General features: G+C 52.2%; 4 protein-coding genes across 4 annotated transcripts; 1 reads left to right on the top strand and 3 right to left on the bottom strand.

The window, feature by feature from the left end:
* Positions 1–266: 266 nt before the first annotated feature.
* H6S33_010695 (uncharacterized protein) lies at positions 267–1,761 on the bottom strand (the record flags this gene model as incomplete). Its single annotated transcript, XM_044842042.1, has 4 exons — positions 267–389; positions 508–923; positions 986–1,058; positions 1,120–1,761. The coding sequence occupies 4 exons, from the start codon at positions 1,759–1,761 to the stop codon at positions 267–269; spliced, it is 1,254 nt and encodes a 417-aa protein (XP_044696625.1).
* Positions 1,762–3,991: 2,230 nt separating this feature from the next.
* Positions 3,992–7,893, bottom strand: H6S33_010694 (uncharacterized protein; the record flags this gene model as incomplete). Its single annotated transcript, XM_044842041.1, has 7 exons — positions 3,992–4,773; positions 4,852–5,453; positions 5,505–6,900; positions 6,965–7,031; positions 7,094–7,450; positions 7,529–7,662; positions 7,830–7,893. 7 exons carry the CDS (start codon positions 7,891–7,893, stop codon positions 3,992–3,994), a joined length of 3,402 nt encoding a protein of 1,133 aa, XP_044696624.1.
* Positions 7,894–12,006: 4,113 nt separating this feature from the next.
* H6S33_010693 (uncharacterized protein) lies at positions 12,007–13,053 on the bottom strand (the record flags this gene model as incomplete). Its single annotated transcript, XM_044842040.1, has 1 exon — positions 12,007–13,053. The coding sequence occupies one exon, from the start codon at positions 13,051–13,053 to the stop codon at positions 12,007–12,009; it is 1,047 nt and encodes a 348-aa protein (XP_044696623.1).
* A 1,818-nt stretch (positions 13,054–14,871) lies between these two features.
* H6S33_010692 (uncharacterized protein) lies at positions 14,872–16,263 on the top strand (the record flags this gene model as incomplete). Its single annotated transcript, XM_044842039.1, has 1 exon — positions 14,872–16,263. The coding sequence occupies one exon, from the start codon at positions 14,872–14,874 to the stop codon at positions 16,261–16,263; it is 1,392 nt and encodes a 463-aa protein (XP_044696622.1).
* Positions 16,264–18,495: the final 2,232 nt, after the last annotated feature.

Below are 18,495 nucleotides of genomic sequence, written 5' to 3'. Positions count from 1 at the left end.
TGGTCGGTTAACGGCTGTCCCACCCGAGTGAGGGACTGTGATCCAGCTGGACTTCCTTCACTTGCACTTGCAAGGCTAGATTGTTTATTTTTATCTTTTATTACAACTGGCTAGAGTAGGTAGCCTACATGATGACACAATATCTACAGTATCATCTGTATTCCGATTTTTGCCGCCAACTCATCAATCAAGCCACAAAAAGAAAAGAACGCAGCAGCAGTGTGCCTTTGCCTTAGAGCTGTCCAGATGATGAATGGATGGAACTCTTACACGAGCGAATTGATATAATTCTCGATATTCGTGTATCCATTCCCAAACTTGTAGCCAGCAGCATCATTGATTGCCGGGTTCAGGCCATTCGCAGATTCCCACGCATCGGGCATGCCGTCCTAAAAATACACAAAACCACAATCAATATCTTCATTACCATCGCAGCCTCGCAACAATACTTATCCGCCCAATAGTCGAAAAATAATAACTTCGCAATAACTAGGAAGATTTACTCACCCCATCAGTATCCACTGGCGCCGTCCCCGCTGCAACAGTCCCGGCCCCCGAAAACGGCGAGGTGTTCTCATTCGTCAGGATCTGCCCCAACGTGCCCAAGCTTTTGAGCTCCGTGATGTACCGCTCGTCCACGCTGTCGCGCACCTTGCTCGCTCCCGCGCCCGCAACAATTGCATTGAAGAGGTCGGCGGTGGGCGTCAGCACAGTGGCGACGGTGGGGTAGTTGTATCTGCTGGTCACAAAGTCGACAGTCGTGTACTCGCTCTCTGGGATGAGCGTCGGGTTGAGGACACCGTCGGCGTTGAGGTCCTGGTAGTTGTTGGCCGCATAGACGTGGAAGTTGAGGTTTCCGCGTGTGAACGGGGCAATGGTCGTCGATGGCCCGGAGATGAAGAGGTTGTTGATGATGTTTGCGTCTGCGGAAGACTAGGTTAGTATGGACTTTGCGGACCGGCTGGCGGGTATGAGAAGGACTTACAAGATGCGCCGTCGGAATCACCGAGGATGTATCCGCCTCCGCCTCCCCAGTTGTAGACGACATTGTTGATGAACTTTACACACCATTCATCAGCTCGTTTGGCCTTCCATCCGCACATGGAGAGGAAATCCTACCTCGTTCACACCTTTCACCTTCGGGTTCCGGGTGTGGTTATCCACATACAGCGTCCTGATGATACTCACCCCACCGTCCGTCTGTATCAAACCACCGCACGAATGGGTCTGCAGTCCCATGGCGATCATCGAGTTCTGGATCGTGATATTGATTGCCTCGTTCCCGCTAATACTGAAATTCTCATCGCGGCCCCAGCTCACCGACACATGGTCAAAGATCATATCATGCCCCTCCGCAATCCCCACCGCATCCTTCCCGCTGGTGCCCCCGCTCCCCATGCGGAACCGGATGTACCGCACAATCACGTGGTCCGCATTTGAGAAGCTCACGCCATCTCCGTAGACGGTGATACCACCGCCGGGCGCTGTCTGCCCGGCGATTGTCTGCCGGCTGAGGAATACGAGGCGGCTGCTGATGTTGATCACGCCGCCGACGGCGAAGACGATGGTTCGGTTGGAGAGACTGATTGCGTCGCGGAGGGAGCCCGTGCCGCTATCGTTGAGGTTGGTAACGACGTAGACGGGGCCGCCGCGGCCGCCGGTGGAGAGTGCGCCGAAGCCTTCGGCGCCGGGGAAGGCGACGAGAGAGAGCGCTGTGGGAATGAGCGCGGCGAGCGCGAGGAGGGCGGTGGGGAACTTCATGATATGATAGGTTCCGTAGGTTGATTTACTAACTAACCTACTATCTGAGGTATCTGTGGGAAAGCTGGCACACTAACGGGTTTTATAATAAACCTAAAGCTCATTATAGAAGATATATCTGAGAGCTTCTCCAATCATTGAGTCACTTTTTGGTTGTGAAAAAAACTCCATTCCATTGCCCCATGGAGGGAGATCATGAGTGAGTTCTATGTACAAACGGTTCCGACGCACCGCTACTCCGATTCAGCAACGGCTTCTTTGTAGCAGCTGGGGGCGGCGGGGGAGTGTTTCGAAAGCTTGATCGACGATGTCGGGTTGATGGGTACCGAAAACCACTGGCACGGTCCGATTACAGAAGGATCAGATGGGTTTGCGCTTGATTGCACTACATGAAGTCAATAATTATCGCGCGCGCATGTGTGTGTGAGGTCGGAGACAAATAGTGGGTTGATTATTACTGAGCTCAGGAGAGCTCGGCGTTGTCAGCTAGCTATTGGTAGCTGTTTGGTATATAGCAATAGTTACATATAGATTGGGATATTCTATCCTTCAAGGCAATAATTAAGACAGAGAAATTAATGTTGCTATGATATTTTATCCTACTCATCTTACGAAATAAACACAAAGTAAACACCGAGAATTAAAACCCAACCAGGCAGGGCAGACGGGAACTAAAGCTATCCCTCCAGTTTCACTCCTTCTCTCTTAACACATACCCACCACGACTCCCACATGCATCATATACCTACATCTATGCTGACATGTCAATCCAACCCTAATACTACATATTATACTACAAGTTCTCCAAAGCAAGGAAAACCTCCGTCAAAAAGGGCCATTCCCCAACCCCGAATATGTACTCTACAGCACCTAGGTACTCTACCTGCCACGGTCCGTCATCCCTAAACCCTGGCCGTGCCGGGGTCCTCGGAACTCCCGCGCGAGAGAAATAGGCAGGAGCTTCTGGCAGGGTTAGGGTTGGGATGTCGGAGGGAGGGAGGGTAAATGAGATGAGGAAGGAGATGGAATGGATTATAAATGGTAGTGAGCAGGGTTTTGGATAGGAGGGAGGTAGGTGATAGGAGGTGGAGAGAGTAAGTGGAGAGTGCTGGGAAAGTGCTGGGGACCCTAACCCTGGTGTGTGGTGGGTGCGAGTGATGGGTTGTGATGGGTTGTAGTGGTGTTAGCGGCTTTAGCTAGCTAGGGCTTCAACACATCACGAATGTTCCTTTGGACGTAAACGTGTATGAGACATGGCCGTAATATTTTGATTCATATACTTATACTGCGTTGCGCAGCAGTGCATAAATTAACAATTTCTGTCCGTTTCTGTTTCCATTTCCACTTCCACCCTCTTATCCTTTGAATATCCTTCAAGCTTCCTCCATAAACACAACCGATCGCGGATTCCATTATCGTCTCACATTAAGTTTCTTCCTCCCCTTCCCGGCACGGACCACACCTCCTCTGTGTTTGTGCAGACAGACCAGAGCAGACCAGAGCAGACCTTAAAACAGCGGCAAGAGTGAAGACACAGCGGGGAGGGGTGTAATGCCCACTCCGATCTTCCTCCTCCATAGGTAAGGTAAAAGAAAAGCGGGGTGGAAGTCGGGGAGGTAAGGAAGAAGGAAGAAGAAAAAAAGTAGAAATCGAAAAAAATAGAAAAATAAAAAATACCAACAATCCAAGAATAATACACACATAAAAGTTATTGACTAGACTAGCTACCACAAGAATGTATAAAAATGTATCCCGACTCTGATAGGATTTTCAAGTTGCATATAAGCAAGCAACAACAACGGTTTCCCAATGGCCTCTTCCCCCCCGTCTTCCTCCTAGCTTTAGGCTCCATCCGCATCCGTTGTTCGTGTCCGTAGTCCGTGTATTTACCGGCCTCTGATCATGTCCCGTCAACCACATATCCTACCTACCCCGACAACTAAAAAAGACATCCCGACAAGAAAAGAAAAAATAATACTTGATACAAAAAAAGCACACAAAAAACAAACCCCTGATACAATGTGTCATAACCCTAATTAATTCATGTATTCCCGACCTCTCTCGAGCCGAAAAAAAACCATGTAGAAGCAGAAAAAAAAAAGAGAAAAAAAGATAAACATCTCAGACACTTAATAAAGAAAGAGAAAAAGTTTCAAATAAATCATCCATCAGCTACTCCATAGGTCCCAAAGTCCATTCTTTCTTTTCCGCAGGCCCAATGCAAATCATCCTACCGGTCCAACTGTGGCGCTCTATGCAGCCTAGCCCCCGTCGAAACCCTCTTCTGCAGCCTCTCCTTCTCCTTCTGCTGGCGCTCCCGCATGCTGGATGTCCCGCTGCCCATGCTCAGGCTCGTGTTGCTCTCGTACTTCTCCGTGTTCAGTCTTGACGCATCGCTGTTGCTCTGAGTCACCGGGGCCCGCTTGGCGGTCTTCACGGCTAGGTAGTTCTTGGCTGCCATGCTTAGGCCGCCCGCTGGCAGGGGGAAGGGGATCTCGCCACCGTTCTGCAAGAGCAGCTCGGCGACGGGGAATGTTACCGGGTTGAGAGGGGGGCTGGAGGGGCCTGGTGATAGCTCGTTGCTCGAGGTAGACTGCGGGTCGGCCGCAAAGAGGGCGAGGAATATCGCATGGATCGATGTGGCAGGGTCAACAGTATTTGGGCTCCCATGAAGAGCAAGTGCATAGAGACAGCCCATAATATCATTCCTCTTGACGGCATCAAGAACAGATTCGTCTGGCGACGCAAACTGCGACAGTGTTGGCGAAAGAGGCTGTACCCACGCACGATCAACGTATTTCGAGGTGATGAACTTGAGACGTGTCTCTCTGGACGATCTAGGGTCGGGTCGCTGGTTTGGATCCAGCTTGGCCTCCCAGACGGAGTTTGAGACCTTGTTTCCGATCTGGCAGAGCAGCTCAATTAAGTCCGGGGTAAACGACGTGACATCGAGTGTGAGTGAGCGAACTTTCGAGATGTGGGTTCCGAGGGAGCGATGAAGACCACTGCATTCTACACACACGCAAAAAAAAAAAAAAAAAGGTAAGATAAGACGAATGCACATACGCAACACACTCTGGGAACACATACCTATACACAAGACTATGCCCAAATTGATGGAAACCCACTCCGTCTTTACCTGACTACCACAATCCGCACAGCTGCTATTTCCCGGGTCCGCCTCCCGCACCATCTGCAACAGCTTCTCCGGGTCCTCTCCAAAATTACTACTATTACGCCTCGGGTTAATGGGCCTTGCACCAACGGTGGTGCGTCTATAAACACTATTATTCGCAGAATTCGAGTACGACATCGGGTTGGTGCCGTGCACCGAGTGGTGGTAATGCGGCGCCTTCCCGGTAAGTGCAGTTTGAATATTCTTGAGCTTATCAGGGCCGTCGTTGCTTTCGACGTGGGAGGTGTCGAAATTCCGTACAGACCCGCTACCCTCAATAGTACTCTTTACTGCGTTATTAACAGCTCCTATCCAGGTGTTCATATCATCCTCCGAAGTTGCCTGGTAAACACGCTTATACTGTGGTGTGACGACTTCGAAGCAAAAGCGTCTATCGGAATTTCGTGCTTCGCGTACTGATGCCATCTTTAGATTTATGGGGTCGTTGTGAAGATCCAACTTCTGCTTCCAGTTTGAATATTCATATAGCTGTCCTCCAGCCAGAACCACCCAATACCTTGGATTGTGGTCAGTTATTGCCGGCAATGGGTTGAGTTGGTATACATACTTATGCCATGCTTGTTTGTTTAGGCCTTTGGGGTCCGCATGACTCCCGGGCCTACTGAGGGCCCAGAGTAGACCCTCCTTACGGCGCTCAGATTCACCGTTGGTAACTCCAAGACCAGTATACTCCTTCTCCTGCAAATCTCGTATACCCTTGAACTTGCTGCTTTGGCTTGGAGAGCTCAGTAGTGAAGACGTGGAGTTCGCTGTAAGTCCATGGCCATGCCCTGGTTGTGGTGGAGACATGCTGCCCTCTGGCCCTGTCTCGCTACCGGAGGACACCGCCCTAACACTGCTGGTACCTACACCCAATTTCTCAAATCCCTTGTTGTGGCCGAGTATATCACCCGGAGTCGATCCGTAATAAAGCGAGTTAGAAGTAGTCATCACCGGAGGTGGAATAAACGGGGGAACGCTGTCAGGCTCAGTATAATTCTTATCACTCTTCTCCAAAACCCGTCTCCGCTCCTCGCGCTCCGTCCGCTGAACCTGAAACTCCTTCTCTGACTCCTTCACCTCGAAGCTCAACGCTTCCAGCTGTGGCATGAGCTCCTGTACTCTCTTGGCGGTGGCTAGATAGCTCTTTGCCTGCGCATCCGCAAATTTAGTAAGCTGCGAAAGGACCTCCTGTTCCTTCCTCCCGCCATGTAGATCTTGCATGAACGTGCAATAGTCGAATCTCTTCAACTCAAAGTTCTTGCGTTTACTCTGGTACTTTGTCTCGCTGTCGAGCTTCTTCTTCTCCTTTGCCGAGTCGTTTCTAATACCCAGGTACCTGCTGACGTAGTTGTAATAATCCCTACTCTCCTCCTCAAAGTCCTTCTTCTTGGCTTCTGCCTGCTTGATATCGATGTTATACAGCCTTGTTAGAGGGTCGATAATTAATTTCTGAAGACTTGCTTCGTTCTGTCGCTCAAACAGCAGGATCTCCCGATACGTGCGCTCGAAGTAATGATCCAACGCCGGCTGAATACCAGAAGCATTCCCAGAGCTAGCTGCGTCCCGCAAAGCATCCATGAACCCGCTGACAGCCTCATTGCAGAACGTCTGTGCTTGACGAGCTTGCTCTGCCCTCTTCAACACTTTCTTCATCTTTGTCCGCAGCGTCCCGGTTTTCTGCTCGAGACTCTTGATCGTAGCCCTAAATAGCGGCCCATCCTCTGCCATCGCGCTGTCTACCGGTCGCGGGCAATTGTCCACCTTGACCGAAGGCGCAGGCGTAAGTGAGCCTAGTGTTGAGCCATCGAATGTATCTATTAGCGGCGATGGGGGCTCATCAGGCGAGTTCTCGTTAGCCCTGAACTCTGGAGAATTGCCAGAGATAGTTCGCAACCTCGGCGGGAAACCGACGGTGAATTCCGAACCAGGTAGCGGCGAAGGGGGGCAAAATCTTGGTGCGTCTAGAATTAGGAAAATTAGTATTCCGTATCGTCGACTGTTACGGGAGCCGATAGATATGCTTACTCTGGACCCAAAATGAAAACTGGGCCAAAGTCGACAGCTTGTGTGCTCGTTGGTCGTATTCCAAAAACTGAGCCCTTCAATTAGCTTCTTCGGCAGTGCACTTGCATGGGAAAGGCAACTGATGCATACACTACAAGTGTTCCTCCACCCAACACCTCTCCTCTCCTCGGCGCCTTGTGGGGGTCTCCACCTCCACTTCCACTCGAACTCTATTGAGTTAGAACCTTCGGTGCAGAAATCACCTATCAGGTTGACATTAGGATTCTTGTGTAGATTCGGGTCTGCGTGGAACTCCCGGGTGACAAGGTTCTCGAGATCTCGGCCATTAGATGCGATAGCAAAAGTCAGTCCACTAATGTTTGTGTCGGCAACTGTTCCCTTGGCGGGATCCCCTCGCTGCCTTATGTTAAACTTGAAGTTAAAGAAGAGGTCATCTTCATTGGAGAGCTTTAATAATAACGGAGTTTGACATTGTGGGTCCGGATCCTAAACTCTACATGTCAGAAACGCACACCACACGGGACTGCCTACGAGAGTAGCTCAAGGGAGGTTCATATTTCGGACCTGTACAAACTCCACCAACGACTCATCGCCCAGATCCTTCTTTGCGGTAATTTTCGTGGACGGGAACGAGTTTGGCCCAATCTTCAAAACAATTCTCTGGCGCGCATTTGTAATCACCAGAGATGCAATTGATACTGTGAGACCCCAACAAGAGCAAGCAAAAAAAAACGCAGCGGCAACAACGGTCAGCGGTGTGTTGCGCAGATCTAGAGGAAGTGTTCGCATGCGGTGTGTCTGAAAAAGAAAGAGACAAAAAAAAAGCGACAAACCGCAAGAGAAGAGATAAACCCGGGGTGCATACGTCTAAATTGATCACTTAAATACAAAGTTGGCCCATCCTCGAGCTTCCCACTCACGTTGCCCATGATGGCGGCGACGGCCGAGACGTGCCTACTCAGAGACTTTCCACCTGTATATGAGAAATGAGGCTTCTTTGGCGCTTCGTGTGGTCAGGTATGAGGAGGAGAAGGGTAGTTAGTTCGGTCTATTAGATGGGTGCTGTATCGTAGCCGGCCGGTGAATATGGCGGGGGGTGCTGTTTATGTCTGTTTGTCTTTGTTCCTAGAACAAGAACATCCGAATACAAGTAAGTGTTTGATAGAAGGGGAAACCAGTAGCACGATTAGTAGAAAGGGCCCAGCTGTAGACGGGCTACTGGACAATAAGAGGATGAGGAAGACTGATATGTAGTTCTGTAGTTGAAGTGATTGGGGGGGGGGGGGAGGAGGTTTGTGTGAAATGGGGGTGAGTGGACCCGCAACTGCGGTGATGTCGGTGGGACGGAGGAGGTCGTTTGAGGGTTGGGATTTAGGGCCGGTGGGTCACCTGCTTTCTGCCACCTTTGGTATCCTATCGATGTGGTGGATGTGACGGGGGGGGGAGAAGATGGATGGATGAAAGAAGCAACGATGGAGGGGTTCCTGTCTCGGCAAACTACATACATACAGGTCGATGAGGGTCCACTCTATTGCTGCACCGTACGTGTGGTAATATATATTCTGCTGTAGGTACCTTTTTCCTGGCTCGATCAATCAAATTGTCAAGCTCGATGATGTCCGGTTGAGTTCGGATCACATCATGTAGGTAGAGAGCACTCCAGAAAGAACGATACAACTGTGGCATCCACCATCTGTAATCATGAGGTCCTGTTGGGTGGATATGTGGTCATGGCACGCGCTACAGTCCAGCAGTACTTGGTGTCCTCAACTATTCCAGCCTCCTTCTCCACCACTCACGAGCTTGGGCCACCTGCCTGTGCCTGTCGACAACCCCCTCGTACCTCCACACCCCCCCCCCCAGGTGCTTCTATTCAAAGTTCATACCCTATCCTTTTTCCAGGGCCCATCCGGGCTTCTGCCTGCCTGTCAAGGTCCCTTCTAAAATCAAATCGGGAATCAAGCTCTCCAACGTGGCTGACTAAACGCTATCGTGGGTCACCGTTATGTCTGTGTGTGTGCATCATCAACAGCTCGCTCTCGGGACAGGCTCCGAACGAAGTATTTTTTTTCGTGCCTCTCTGCGCCCTCGCCCTCATCGTTTGGGATATAAATAATTACAGGCCTCTTTTTTGGCATCCCCCAGATTTTTTTCCCAAGGAGAAAAAAAAAACCCCACACATCTAAATGCAAGTTCACTTGCGAATCTCGTGGCTGAGAACACTCTACCACCATAACCACCCCAGTCCCAGACCAGATCGGATTCAGATCTCCTTCTACGTATATACATGTATATATATTTTTGTTTGTTCTGCGCTGTTGCGAACCATTTTTTTCAACGGCCATGCTGATGACGACTCGATCGAGTACCTACACTACGCATAATGACAGAATCCGTCTGGTCTGAGCCTCCCGCATCCGATAGCATTCGCTGTTCGCCTACATGCGCCCTTAACGACAAAGCGGTTGAAAATCTGGCCTGAAAGAAAAGCAACTCCCATTGTGCATGGCAAAGAAAGAAAAAAAAAGGGATGATGCCGCATTCCAATCCCCTATTCCCTATTCCCATTACCTCACTCCCCGTCGTCCCAGTGCGAGTGTTTGCCTCCATTGCCACGAACCTCGGTGAGGGATGTTTCGTGTGAGTGAAGGCGGCGCTCCCTCCCCACCCCCCTGTCATTTCCTCCCCCAGCTACAACCGCCAGGAACAGTAGCTAAGGATTTCTTGGTAGTGGTGGTGCAACACCCAAGACCCGGCATTGCTTGCCCTTTAATTCTCCCCCTTGTGTGTGCGGCTCGAATTTAAGCTGTTGTTTTGAAACGGTTCTTTATTTCTTTCTGCTGTGAGCGATCCTTAAAAATAAAATACCAAAAAACGGGACTGGCGGCAGGGACGCGTACGTGCGTGGGTGGGGATGCGTGGACACAGTGACTGGGACACACACACAGCCTGGATGCCCTTTTTTATGGACCTGATAAGAAACTGAGTCGTCCCGGGGGCGGCGGTGTTGTGGCAGTTCACGATTAGGTTTTTAGGCGGGATTGCAATTGTGGGGCGAGTGATGGGTCGTGATTGCGGTACTTGGGCGAAGGCTAGGATGACACATAGTGTGTACCTACGTGGGACGAATATAGGTAAGCTGTAGGAATGGGCTAATTGGTGAGCGCTTTACTGTAGGATCTTCTTGAATCTGCCTGGTCCTCCGTGGAGTAGGATGCCTGGATCTGCCTTCTTGGTACTGCGTATGTACTCTAATTCACAGGGTTAGGTTTCTGTGATAAGCGCTAGGACTCGTGTTCTGGTACATGTATTTAGCCATCCTGATAACGTCTACATGTACTCACCCCTTCCGCTGTGTAAGGTTTGCGCTACATATAACACGTTGACTCAACGTGGTCTCCTCCACTGGGTCAGCCAATATCAATATATCACTCACAGCGAGTACATGTAGTGTACGCCACCCAAGCCAGGCAGGCAGAAACCGTCGTACTCTCTACACAGCGTTCATATCAAGGCAGGAGACGTGGTCATTCATCAACCCCTCGGAGGTTCTATACGACTACCAAGACCGCTGTCTAAGAATACTCGATGCTACTCCACTGCAATTCTAGAAACTGGTGGGGTGGCATGGAGTCAACCGACCAAGGAGCCTATTGACATCACTGGTCTGGTCTGGCCTGGCCTTCTGTACACTGGAGCTAGACTATAGTACGGTGAGTGCCTATCGAGACCCCGGGCTGAATCTTTCTACTCACGGGATGGGAGTGTATATTGCAAACCAGCCGTTTGCGCGGCAGCAGCGATCGACCGGCACTACACGCATTGACTCACAGAGCGCGCGGGAAAGACGCAAACGCTGATCATGATCCTGGGCCGGGGGGGGGGGGGGGGGCAGAGACTGCCTACATGTATGTAGCTACATGTACTGTCGTTCACGGGGTATTAACGGACACTAGGTGTTGACGGACAAGCCAAAAAGAGAGACAGCCAGGCTCAGTTTTGCCCTCGATTATTGGTCAAAAGGCCCCTGTCCGTCAATACTCAATGTGTCCGTCAATACCCCGTGAACGACAGTACTTGTCCCCAAGTTCCTCAATATCTACTTCCCCATTCTTGCTTTCTAGTATGGGCATAGCTAGGCAGGGAGGTATCGACGGGCTTTTAAATAGGCCCATGTTGCTATATATTGTCAATTAACGGCGGGTCCACTAATGTTCGGGTCTATATCCCCCCCTCCAAAAAAAAAAAAAAAGAAAGAAAAAAGAAAAAGTAGTCGGAGTGGTTGTAGCTAACCCCCAGTGCATACTGTCACTGTTTACCGTTCACCACCTCCAGCAGCAACCCCATCCCACACAGCTCGAACAACTACGACCCCCATGCTCACCGCAACACCTGCAGGGCAATGAACCAGGCCACTTATTACTACGTACACATTAAGGTTCGAACAGCTAGAGAACCCAAAGGAAAAAAAAAAGGACCAAGGGGGGGGGGGGGGCAGACTACCTCCACCTCCACCCCTCCAAAAACGAACCCGCATCACGATATATCACTCGGCCCATCGACTAAATGCGAATTCCCAAACATGGCCTCTAGTCGATGAGATCTTTGGTTGGGTTGTGGATGCAATGTGGGCATATGGGACTAAAGATGTGTACTGCGCGCTCCTTATGTATATCTGCAACGCGGTAACGGTAACAATTAAGCACCCAGCAGCTCTCAACGAACAAATCATAGGAAAGCAATATGTATATGTATATATGAAATTTTATTAAAGCAAATTAGCAGTAAGATCCCCAATAACGACCTATCAAAAGAATTCGAATACAAAGCCAACTCCCCAGCAAAAAAAAAAAAAAAAAAAAAAAAAAAAAAACCGAAAAAGACAAAAAACACCAGATAGATGCAAGTAAGAGCATATATATAAATAAAAAAAAAAAACCAATCCAAGCCAAGTCCATCCAAGCCAGAAGAAAGAGAACACAATACGCCATTCGAACAACAGGCCCACCGAAAGAAAGAACCACCAACCCAACCCCCACCCCTCACAACTCCCCACCAGACCGCGCTCCAGTCCCACACTCCGTCTCCTCCAACACCCTAATCTTCCTCAGCAGCGAGTCCTGCGGCACACACAGCCCCAGCCTATGAAAGTAGTCCCTATGCGCCCACAGTATCTGCACCGCATTAACCCTCCCGCCCGCCACACACTCCGGGTCCTCCTGCCCCACACACAGCCTTACATCACACCTGGTATACGGCAGCGCCGGCTTCTCAATAAAATACTCCCCCGCATGCTGGCGATACCCCCAGGCCCCCAGCGGCACCAGCGGCACCGGGTCCTCCGCGTGCGTCACCCGCCGATACGTCCTCTCATCGAAGCGGCGGTCAAAGTAATCCGCCAGCCCCTGGTTCCCGACCTTCGGCTCGCCGAAGGTCGTCACGACCGGGTCCCACCCGCGCCCCTTGTAGTCGAGTGCGGCGAGCGCGGCCACCGCCCCGCCGAGCGAGTGCCCGACGAGCGTGAGGCGGTATCCGGGGTGCTGGGCGCGCAGCGCCGCGACGACGCCAGAGATGAGGTCGTTTGTGTGCGACCAGGACTGCAGGAAGCCCGCGTGGACGAGGCAGTCGTCGCATGTGTCTGTTGTGTGGCCGTCGTCCGGGTAGGGGACGTATTCTTGCTTGTTGATTGCCAGGTCAGCGAGCGCGTTGGCGATACTGTAAGTGCCGCGGAAGGCGATGATGATGCGTGGGGGTGCGGGCGGGTGCGAGAGTGCGATGTAGCCGCAGGAGTCGGAGAGGGTGAGGCCGGTGTTCCAGGTTTGTTGCAGCGTGAAGGTGGGGAAGTCTTTGCAGTAGGAGAGGCATTGGAAGGGGGCGGAGACGCCGGTGTTGAGGCTGCCGACGCAGTAGGCGATGTCGACGATGCGGGAGAGCTCTTCGAGCTCGGCGAAGAGGGCGTCGGATATGGGGGGGTTTCGGGAGGTGGGGTTGGGGTGGAGGGGTGTCTGGTGGACGGGGCTGGGGGTGGTGAGGGGGAGCTGGAGGGCCAGCAGGAGGAGGAGGAGGGGGGTGAGCTGTGGGAGGAACATTGGGGGGCTCTGTCACTTGTATCTGTGTGCAGTAGCAGGGTGAGTGGAGAGAGGCATGAGGTGTAGAGAGAGGGAGGGGGGAAGAAGAGGAAGAAGAGGAAGAGGAAGAAGAAGAAGAAGAAGAAGAAGAAGAAGAAGAAGAAGAAGAAGAAGAAGAAGAAGAAGAAGAAGAAGAAGAAGAAGAAGAAGAGAATGATATATGGCTGTTGTGTATGATGTATCGTATCCAGCCCGTGCAGAGAAAGGAGGTGAGATCCGTTGAGTGTTGAGGAATCGTCACGCGGCGTCACCCAACCCAACGAGACGAAAGCCTGGGGAAGCGCAAGAGCGATCTGAGGGATGCAGGCTGCAGGCTACAGGCTACCCCGGCCGGCGCACGCCCTGGTCACGGCGCTCCTTTGCTGGTGTGGGGTTGCAACGATGTGTGTGGGAAGACACCGATAGGAGCAGCGTGCCATTGCCTCACGATGCCTCACGATGCCTCACGATGCCTCACGATGCCTCACGATGCCTCACGATGGGGGCGCTTCCCGGGCTGCAGCCGGGGTGTTTGTTTGGTGTTTCTGGAACGATGATGGATGCTGAGATCTGGATGTTCACTAACCACAGATCTGTCCAGGGATGCTTGGGAAGGTGCAGTTACGATAAAGTACGGCTGCAGTTGGCTCCTGTGCTCTGTGCTCTGTGCTCTGTGCTGTGTGCTGTGCTACGATGCCCGTTGGTGCGGTGATACAGAAGTGTACTCTAAAACAGCACCGGGCATGCAGCAGGTGGAGTGTTCGCTTCACGAATAGAACGCTATCCAAGCATACATGTAGTTGTGGGTTTGATTTTTAAGTTGTGGGTTTTGTTAGATTTAACCATAGTTCCTCGCCCTGAGCCAGACGGAGAGAGGGACGATAATGCCATCCAAGAGTCTGTAGCTACCACTCCGAAATGCGGTCTGTAATGTCTTCTTGGCGATTACTATACATGTGTAGAGTACTCCAACCGTAACCTTGTAAAGTAAACTGCGGACGCCTGTATTTCTGTTGTGTATTTACATAGCAGCCACTTGAGGCCTCACTCGCTACTGCGATAGGTTTGGAGACCTTCGTCGGAGCGCAGAGCAGGAATGCCAGACATAGAACTCCCCAATATAAGCGAATATTGCAGCACAGTATTCCTGGCTAGAGAGGGCAGTGTTCAAATATAACAGATATGCCAGACGGGCTAGCATATCTTCTCGGCCAGGGAACGTTCGAACTCTTGTCCTGCACATCGCTCCGACACAGAGCATATCTGCTACAGAGCAGTGCGGATATCCACAATAAGAACTGCCATGGCCCCAGAGAAAACAGGTCTTTCTTTTCCAGCTGTGCTTCTTCTGCGTTAATATATATGATTAATTACCAAGGTCATAATATGGTCCAGCAGCTAAAGGTCCGTCACAGACAGCAGTTCTTCCTGGATACGTTGGTCTGTATGTCTTAACCAGGTGTCAAGCACCAAAGGCACTGTCCCTCACTCCTGGATAGAAGGAAAGAAGCCCTGCTTCCACCTGTGAGTTCATGCACTGCTGCTCCTCTTGTCGATAATCAACAGTAGAGAATAGTACTGGACTAATCTGGACTAGCTGGCGGTCACGTGAATGACGATAGTTGCCAAGCCAGCAGCACATATCCAAGCCAGTCATCTCGTCTTCAACTTGAACTTCACCTACCTCAACTACCTCTGCCTCTCCACTTCACCTACCTCTCCACTCCACCCACTTCTACCTCACCCACTTCTACCTCACCTACCCCCCCCCCCCCCCCCATACACACACACCACCACACCATGGCCGACCCCCCCAAACCGTCCTTCTCCCTCTCCCTCGGGCCCGCAAAGCCCAAAGTCCCCACGCGCAAGCCCCCAACCACCTTCGCTGCCAAACGCTCCGCCGCCCACCTCGACTCCGACGAAGATGACGGCGCCGAAGACACGCACACCGCCAAAGTGCAGCTCGTCACCGCCTTTGACGCCACCCGCGGCGGCGCCGTCCACCTCCACAACAAACCCGCCGAGGAAAAGGGCCCCCTCGTGATCCCGAAGCTCTCCAACCGCAACTGGCGCGAGGAGGCCGAGCGCCGTCGCGGAGGAGGCGGGAAAAAAGCAATCTATCTGCCCCCCGAGGCACTCGCGAAGCAGAAGGGCGGCGTGAAGCCGGAGGACCTGGTCGAGACTGATACCATCGAGCAGAAGTACGGGCTGCAAGTGTTTGACCGCGCGCCGGAGGACGAGCAGGAAGCAGCGGCAGCTGGAGAAGAGGCACCGACAGACGCGCCACCACCACCGCCGGAGAAGCAGCAGACGGAGGAGGAGCTTGCGCTGGCCTCGCTCCTACGCGGCGACGCACCGGCGCCATCGACGCTCGTGCTTGCGCCCGCTGCGGCATCGGGTGGAAACGACTGGCGCGCTGCGCGGGCTGCAATTGGCAACGAGGACGCCGCGTTCAAGACGGACGTTGCGAGCCGGCCGGAGATGGCCACGCTGGAAGACTACGCGGCGGTGCCCGTCGAGGAGTTTGGTGCGGCGCTGCTGCGCGGCATGGGCTGGAAGGAGGGCGACGAGGTTGGCAAGCGGCGGGGCGCGGCGGCGAAGCCGCGGGTGGTGGAGCGGCGTGCGGCGTTCCTGGGGATTGGCGCAAAGGCGAAGGAGGAGGTGATGGAGCTGGGGACGTGGGGGAAGGGCGACAAGAAGAACCGGAGGAAGCGTCAGGATACGACGTATGTGCCGGTCGTGATGGTCGATAAGAAGACGGGGCGGGTTGTGGACCCGGCGGAGGCGGAGGCCATGGCCGCGGCAAAGGGCGTGGACGGGAAGAAGTGGGAGAGGGGGGAGGAGAACGGGCGCGGGGAGGAGAATGGGCGTGGTGAGGCGCCAAAGAGGGAGCGGTCGAGAGACCGAGACCGGGACAGAGAGAGGGACCGAGGTGGAGACAGAGATAGAGACAGGGACCGCGACCGCAGAGAGCGGAGAGGCAGTTACGACTCTTCAGACCACCGCCGCAGAGACCGTGAGCGCTCAAAGGACCGCAGCAACGGGAATGACCGTGACCGTGACCGCGACCGTGACCGGGAGCGCAGGCGCGGGGACGACGACCGCGACAGACGGAGAGGCGATGATCGGCGCAGGGACGAGCCCAGACGGGACCGGGACAGGGACCGTGATAGACGGGACAGGCGTTAACTTTCGATCAGTTGCATGTTACTTAGGGATTGGGGTTAGCTAATGATTCTGAAATTGCTATTTGGTGGTTGTACGATAGGGAGAGGTTATATATCATTGGCTTTTTGTTTGTGATTGTGTGGTAGAAGATAATTTGATAATGTGTTTTGCTGTTTGGACTTTTTGGAGTAATGGCGGGTGTGGTCGTAGAGTGGTGATGTGTGGCGGTGTGGGGAGTCGAGCACGAGTGATATCCTGTGAACCGAACAAACACGGAGGAAAAGACCCAACTGCTTGGCCCTAACCTCAGCTCTTGAACGCTTCCCATTCCAAAACTACCCTGAAATAGAGTCTGCTACATGCTGGCCCTCTCTTGATGTGCCCCTTTTGTTCTTTACTCCGCGGGTGCCCAGTGCACCGCTGCATGTAATACACCCTCCCTCCTGCTCATCAGCTACTTGTACATGCAGTTCGTACTGCGTTATGTGCTCTTGTAGTGGTGTAGCAGTACAGTCCGGCCGGGGAGCTACTAAGCTTCTCACCTCTTGTAAATTTCACTTAGTCTTAGACAGCCAGTCGTCCAGTCGGACTGCAGTCGACTGCGCCATCCGTTGACGTCGGCTTGGCGTTTTGGACTGCATAAGAGGACTGGATGGACTGCATCAGACTGCCAATTTTCCAGCCAAGCCAGTCCGTCCAACGATCCCGTCGACGGGCAGACTACGGACTGCATAAAGCCCCCAAAAATAGGCTTAACTCGATAAATTGCCAAGGGAAGTTTTGATGTTTTGATGTTCGGATTTTGGAGGTAAGGTAAAAAAAAACAGGAAAGCAACTACAATTCAGTCGCCCTCTTCAATTGTGATGGAGGAGTTTGATATCGTGTTTAAAGGGGTCGAAGTTACCAGAATGCCTAACCAAGGCTGTCTAAGAAATATTTTTTTTTTTTATTGCACTATTTTTTGGCTTAGTATGTAGGTATTCTCACTGGTGTCAGGGGATAAGAACAATTCCGTCCTTTCTGTCGACTGCGACTGACGGACTGGACGGTCCGCTGCTTGGAAGTCCGTAATCATATGCAGTCCAAAAAACTGGTCCGTGAGTTGTAGTAGTGCAAGTTGTAATAACCATCTGTTCATTGCAGGTTGCATGATGTAGCTGATATGATACTAGCACATCTCCGTCGAATTCGTCTGCTATTTCCTGTGCTGGGCGGGGGGGCACCACTCACTCATTACAGGCCGAGGCAGCACGTACACGCCAGGTTGCATACACGGGTGAATTCTCAATCAATCAATCAATCCAGCACGCCAGGTTAACTTGGGTTTTTGGGGGGGGGGGGGGGGGGGGGGGGGGCGAGCGAGTGATATATCATGATGCACGCCAACCAAGGCTTGATTTTTTTTCGCGGGGTGGTTGTTTGCGTTATATAGGGCGCCGACATGATATTTTTTCGTCGGTAAAGGAAGTGGCCGGGCGGATTAATTGTCGATACTGTCTAGAGTGGCTAGATATGTAGTTGTGCTTTTGTGGGTGCTATGGAGCCCGAGGCCATGCATGGTGGGATTGTTGGAATAAACCTGCAGCTAAATTCTGGGACATGGCTATATGAGGACGTCGACTCCATCCCCCCCTTGGCTATGGTGTGTTCATGACCCGTCACTCGTGCGGCTTAACTAGCGGGGCGTTGCCCTCCCACCACTTCCAATCAGAGAGACGCGCGCGAGGAGGATGGGTTTAATTGGTGGGGGGAAAACACTAATTTTGGTCAGGGCGAGATGAGCCTGAGTCAAGTATACATACAGTCGCACCTCACTATGCCGGATCCCAATATCCCGGATCCCTTGCTGTCCCGTACGAAATCCTCTGGGGTTTTAATTCTCTTACTGCAAAACCAATTTGCTATCCCGGATTTCTCGTATGGAAATTGTCTGGTTCTTGGCATCCGGCATAGCGAGGTACGACTGTATTGGAGAGGGGGTAGGTGTACATACATGTATGTACGTACAGTACATGTCCCTCGGCTCACTCGTACGGGGCTTGGATGGGGGACCTGCAGCTCGGTTGGCAGCGGGAAATCATCACACTATCAAATCAATAGGTATTAATATTCGAGTACCTGGAAATTCAAACACCAAGTGCAGATATGTAATAGCAGTATTTATTGATCCCGCACGTATATACCACCGCCCCTCTCACCACCATGACATAACACCAATATCGAATACCCCACCCGCTCAGAACGCATCACAG

This window comes from Morchella sextelata, assembly GCF_020137385.1.
Source record: "Morchella sextelata strain SCLS chromosome Unknown scls_5, whole genome shotgun sequence".
Classification (NCBI taxonomy): Eukaryota; Fungi; Ascomycota; class Pezizomycetes; order Pezizales; family Morchellaceae; genus Morchella; species Morchella sextelata.
This window is presented reverse-complemented; position numbering and strand designations above follow the sequence as displayed.